This window comes from Hippoglossus hippoglossus, chromosome 12 (assembly GCF_009819705.1).
Source record: "Hippoglossus hippoglossus isolate fHipHip1 chromosome 12, fHipHip1.pri, whole genome shotgun sequence".
Taxonomy (NCBI): Eukaryota; Metazoa; Chordata; class Actinopteri; order Pleuronectiformes; family Pleuronectidae; genus Hippoglossus; species Hippoglossus hippoglossus.
The window spans coordinates 20,262,882-20,267,881 of record NC_047162.1 but is presented as its reverse complement, the minus strand read 5'-3'; the positions used below and the strand labels follow the sequence as shown (position 1 = coordinate 20,267,881).

The 5,000-nt window shown below is 47.9% G+C and overlaps 1 protein-coding gene across 1 annotated transcript in view; it reads right to left on the bottom strand.

Annotated features, from left to right (window-relative positions):
- gfra2b (GDNF family receptor alpha 2b) overlaps nt 1-5,000 on the bottom strand; it is a 42,971-nt gene that overhangs the window by 10,040 nt on the left and 27,931 nt on the right. Inside the window, exon 5 of the mRNA XM_034601577.1 lies at nt 4,679-4,866. Coding sequence (XP_034457468.1) covers nt 4,679-4,866 — 188 coding nt within the window. The remainder of the gene's footprint in view (nt 1-4,678; nt 4,867-5,000) is intronic.

Here is a 5,000-nt window from a genome sequence, read left to right as displayed (position 1 = left end):
TATTTAGTTTAATTCTAATATCATAAATGTTGCTGTTAGAAACCCATCGTTTTACATGGGTGTGTGATCATATTCATAAAACGTGTCATAATCATTTAATGCTCGTTCACCGGATGATTCCAGAGCGGATCAAAGTTAGATTTTAACTTCAGAGGATCCAACTTCCTGTCACGTGATCCATCTCTGTGACGTGATTTGTTGCTCAAGGTGTTCGTGTCATGTCGCGTTATGTTCTTATTGAAAAGTGTGGAGTCTGTTTCCTGTCGAAACATCAGCTGATCTGATCTCTGCAGTTTGTTCTGACTCCAGTTTGTGAGATGATTTGTCTCCAGGGTTCAGATCGAACGACGTCGTGAACACGGCACGGAAACTTCCTGCTGGTTTCAAGAATCAGATTCGTTCTTCAGAGAAACGTATGAAAAACATTTCTACACTGAAGCAGTTTGTTTAACCTCTGTGCTCGTGTGTGTGTGTGTGTGTGTGTGTGTGTGTGTGTGTGTGTGTGTGTGTGTGTGGTGATTAGCTGCTTTCTTGTGTCTTGATGTTTTCTTTAATTAACAGTCCCTGAGTGGGACCGCTCATTTGCATATTCACATATTATCATAGTTTATGAGTTGCCGCCATCAGGAGACGTCGCCCTCGGTTACTCCTCTGCCTCCATTACTTTCTGCTCCGTCTCCTCGGGGGTTATCTTCCCTTATTTCCCCTCAAAGACTCATCTCTCGCTCCTGTAAACCAACCGGACACATTCAGACGAGCACGGAGGAAATGAGATGAATACTTTTGTGTAAACTCACACACACACACACACACACAGTGGCAGTAAGTGAGAGGGTGTGTTGCGTTGCCGTCGTCCTCTGTGACCTACAGAAAGGAGGCAGCTATTTCCATCACGCCACCACCTCACCTCACTGACCGTGTAATGGAGCGATGCGGTGGCGAGATTGGCTTCCGCGTCTTAAAAACACCACTCAGCTGCTGGCGGCTCTGGAAAAGCAGTTTAGCTCAGCACGGCTGGGCGAGCGGGCGTGTGTGTTTGCATACATACACACTGTCATTAGTGCGGGAGCGCTCGGTTTGATGGGGTCACGAGGAGCCTGACAAATCCTCACGTCCGCCAGATGTATCCCGACGCCTCCGACGCCGCGATCAGAAGTTTGTGTCTGACGCTGCTGAAGGTTTTAAAGGGTCAGTTCTCACGAATCACCGAAGTTTATATTTGTCCAGGATATAAAACTGATAAAGATCAAATATCTCGCCTATGAACGCTGCCATCTTGTGGCGATGATGTCAGAGTCTGTGCCGTAGTGATCGCAGAGCCGTGGTATCAAGGTCCCGCCCATACACGCTCTCCACCAATCAGGAGTCAGCCTCAGCTGTCAATCATGACGCCTCAGTTTGTTCTTATATCATCAAATAACTGATTCAAACCAAACTGATCAGAAACATGAACAAACATCAGAGAGATGAGAACGACCTGAAAGGACAGAAACCATCTACCTTGATATTTTAGTTTGGTCCATGTCCCATCTGCTAACATGGAGGTTTATAATCTTTACTGCAGTCAGGCACCAGGGGGCGTCGTCCTTTGGGATCTGTCATGTCGTCCATAAATGGTTGAAACGTTCATGATTATCCCTCCTTTGACGACAGCTGAAGACTAATGTTTGTGTGATATTTAAATGTGAAGCTTGACGACAGTAACAATGGGCTGTGAACTGAGCGGCTGCAGGATCTTTAACAGGCAAAGAAAACATTCAGAACACGTTTCTCCTTCAACCCAAAACTTTAACAGTAAATCTCTCGTCCTTCAAACGGCTTCTAAAGTCCAGACAGGAGACGTTTCACAGGGGAGGAGGTTATTTAATCACGATTAGCGGAGCATCGTCGTCTCTGTGATTTTAATAAAGTGCAGATCAGCCGCTGCAGAAACTCTTCACTTGCTTTCATCTTCCTCGTCCTGTTTGAGTCCCGGTGAAATCAACCCCAGGTTATAATCGTCCTGTGTGGATTCAGATCGTTGGTAATTACGAGGAGGAGCCGGAGCTGAAGTCTGCGTCAACCCACATGAAGGTCGTGAAGGTTTTTGTTCTCAATTCATAAAACACGCAGGTCTAATAACTTCAGTCTTCTTAGTTTCATTCTCACATCACGAGAATCCCGACCTCGGTGCGACCCACTGAGCTGAAACTGAGCTGACAGCATGGACGAGCATCGGGCCGGGGGACACCTCAGGATGGAAGAGCTGGAGAACACGGCTGTGGACGAGTGGGATACACCACCTCCGACCCCAGAGGATGACGGACAGATGATTCATGTCCTTCACACTTTCTCACCAGTTTGGACACGAAATTGATCTGAAATCACTTTACTGATCTTAAAAAGTCTTAAATTCATTATATTGAAACCTGCAGGAGGGCGGCACGGTGGTGCAGTGTCACTGGTCGCCTTACAACAAGGTTCTTCGTTCGAATCCTGGTTTCAGGAGGGAGGGAAGGAAGGAAGAAAGGAGGGATCGAAGGAAGGAAGGAAGGAAGGAAGGAAGGAAGGAAGGAAGGAAGCCTCTTGCAACAAAAGCCTCATTAGAATCTAAATATAAGTCATGACATAAACTAGAATGTGTTTTGTGAGTTTTGTATTTCAATGAAAACATGCAAAGCTTTAGATATAAGCTGTGGAACTGGCTCCAGTTTGTCTTCTTCTGTTGAGAAGTTAAATTCAAACAAACAGATTAAATGTGATTCTCTTGATTCTAATCTTTTATCCTGTTGGAGTTTAGATTTCCTCCGAGCGGCTGTTTCCTCTGGTTCTCACTGAAATGAACCGTACGTGTGATTTGAAATGCAAATTGATTTTTTTTTTTAAGAGTCTTGGTCCAAAACCCGTTTCCAGCTCTCTGTAGGTTTCTCTAGTGGCAAAGACCACATTTAATTACGCTTCCTGTCAATCAAAGCGGTCCCCGAGCAGTCACTTCCTCCCATCATGCTCAGCGGGAGACGCGCCGCCCTCCGAGGCCGTCGAGACCCGGAGGTCCTGCGGGAGTCCTGTGATTATGCGGCTCTCTGCTCGCCGTCTGAGGTTAATGGAGGCTGAAGCCAGAAGGACGAGTCTACTTTGCCTTTTACAGGCAATTAAACCTCGTTCATGCTCCGTGCAACTAAATCTGTCGACTAACTGAGGGAGGGGCGACCTGCTGATTGGTCGCTGGGTTGGCGGTGGGTGGGCTCTGCTGCTCCTCTGTGTTAAAGTTATGGATTTATCTCTTTTCTTCTGTTAGTCACACACACTCGCCCAAAGAGACGCTGAGCAGGAAACACAAAGCGGTGTCGCACAACCAACACAACTCGCACACCAGCGGCCAATCACAAACAAGGAGTGATCGTTGAAACGGCTTCATTGTGCTGAGCTGTTAAAACAGCAGGTTGTGTTGTTGTGTGTGTTCATGTCGCTCTGCGTCGTCCTGACGACAAACAAGTGAACATGTGTCGACAAACTAATGAGTGAACTGCTCCTTTAAACTGATGTGTCTGTAAATGAAAGTGTCTTAAGTGCTAAACTTTGACCCTGAGACTGAGCTTCACACACACACACACACACACACACACACACACAGTCACAGTTTGACCCTGTCACACCCACACACACAGCAGTGTGTGGGTTTTCTCATCCTGATCAACGTCTCAGAGATTTAAAAGAAATGAATTACAGCTGTTTCCTCTCAAGGAGCGAGACACAGAAGAACCACTGGAGGTTCTGAGAGGAAGAAACGTCTCTTTTCACTCGTCGCTCTAATTACTGAAGATGTTCAGGCTTCAGAGGAAAGATTCAAAACAGCACGTGACCTCGGCCTCGACCGTGAAGCCGAGGAGCGACTAGAAATACTGAAAGTGTGCAGCAGCAACAAACTGAGGGAGTGAAACGATGTGAGTGACGCAGAGCGAACAAAGACTTTTACACAAACTATACATTTCTCTCGTCTCCCAAGCTTTTCTTCTGAGACCGGATCGCCTGCCAGAGATCTCAGGACTACACACAAACCACGAGGTCTCGCCTCCACTCAGGTTCTCGCTGAGGAGTTCAGCTCAAACTGAGCAAGTTACGAGCGTCGAACCCGTCAATGTGTTGCTGCTTCAGAGGTTTAACTCGAGGTTCTTCACAGTTTCTGATCATCGGCTTCAGCCTCTCCTCCTCTGCCTCGTCTGAACCTCCTCTGTTCTTCATCCCTCTCTTCCTCCATCACTGGATTCACATGTATTTGTCCAGGGAGAGTCAATCAATCAATCAATCAATCATCCCTGCTCCGCTCTGAAGGGGACCAGAGAGGGGTGTGTGTGTGTGTGTGTGTGTGTGTGTGTGTGTGTGTGTGTGTGTGTGTGTGTGTGTGTGTGTGTGTGTGTGTGTGGGTGGGTGTGTGTGTGTGTGTGTGTGTGACACATTCACTTCCTCCACTTCAAGCTCCTCTAACCTTTAAAACCAGATGTTATCAATCAAACATGTAATTTTGACCCAAGTGTCTCCAGATTTCGAATTAAACACTTGAGCAGCTGATTTCCCTGATTGGTTCCCTCTCTCAGATAATCAGTGAAACGAGCTGCGTCAAGCTGGAAAGCTTCCGCACCCCCCCCCCACAGCGGGTCGCCCTCCCGTCTGATTGGCCGCTGAGAGCCTCGCTGCTCACCTGCAGAGAGCGTCCGAGCGGCAGATGTGTCGCAGCTCCAGGCAGACGGGCCGGTGCCTCTCCTGGTGGGAGCAGGACGGGACGATGGTGCGGCGGCGGCGCTCGGCACACGCCTGGTCGGGGCAGGAGCAGAACAGCAGCGGGTAACTCAGCTCCCACGGAACCCGCTCGAAAAACTGCCGCAGAGCCTGAGACGCAGACAAACACGAGCATCAAACTTTTATCTTTTATTTACGTGTTCAACCAAAGAAACGTTTAAAAGACAGGTTCTGATTGGATGTTAGGAGTCGTCATGGAGACGGATCTGTAAACAGCTCAGTGG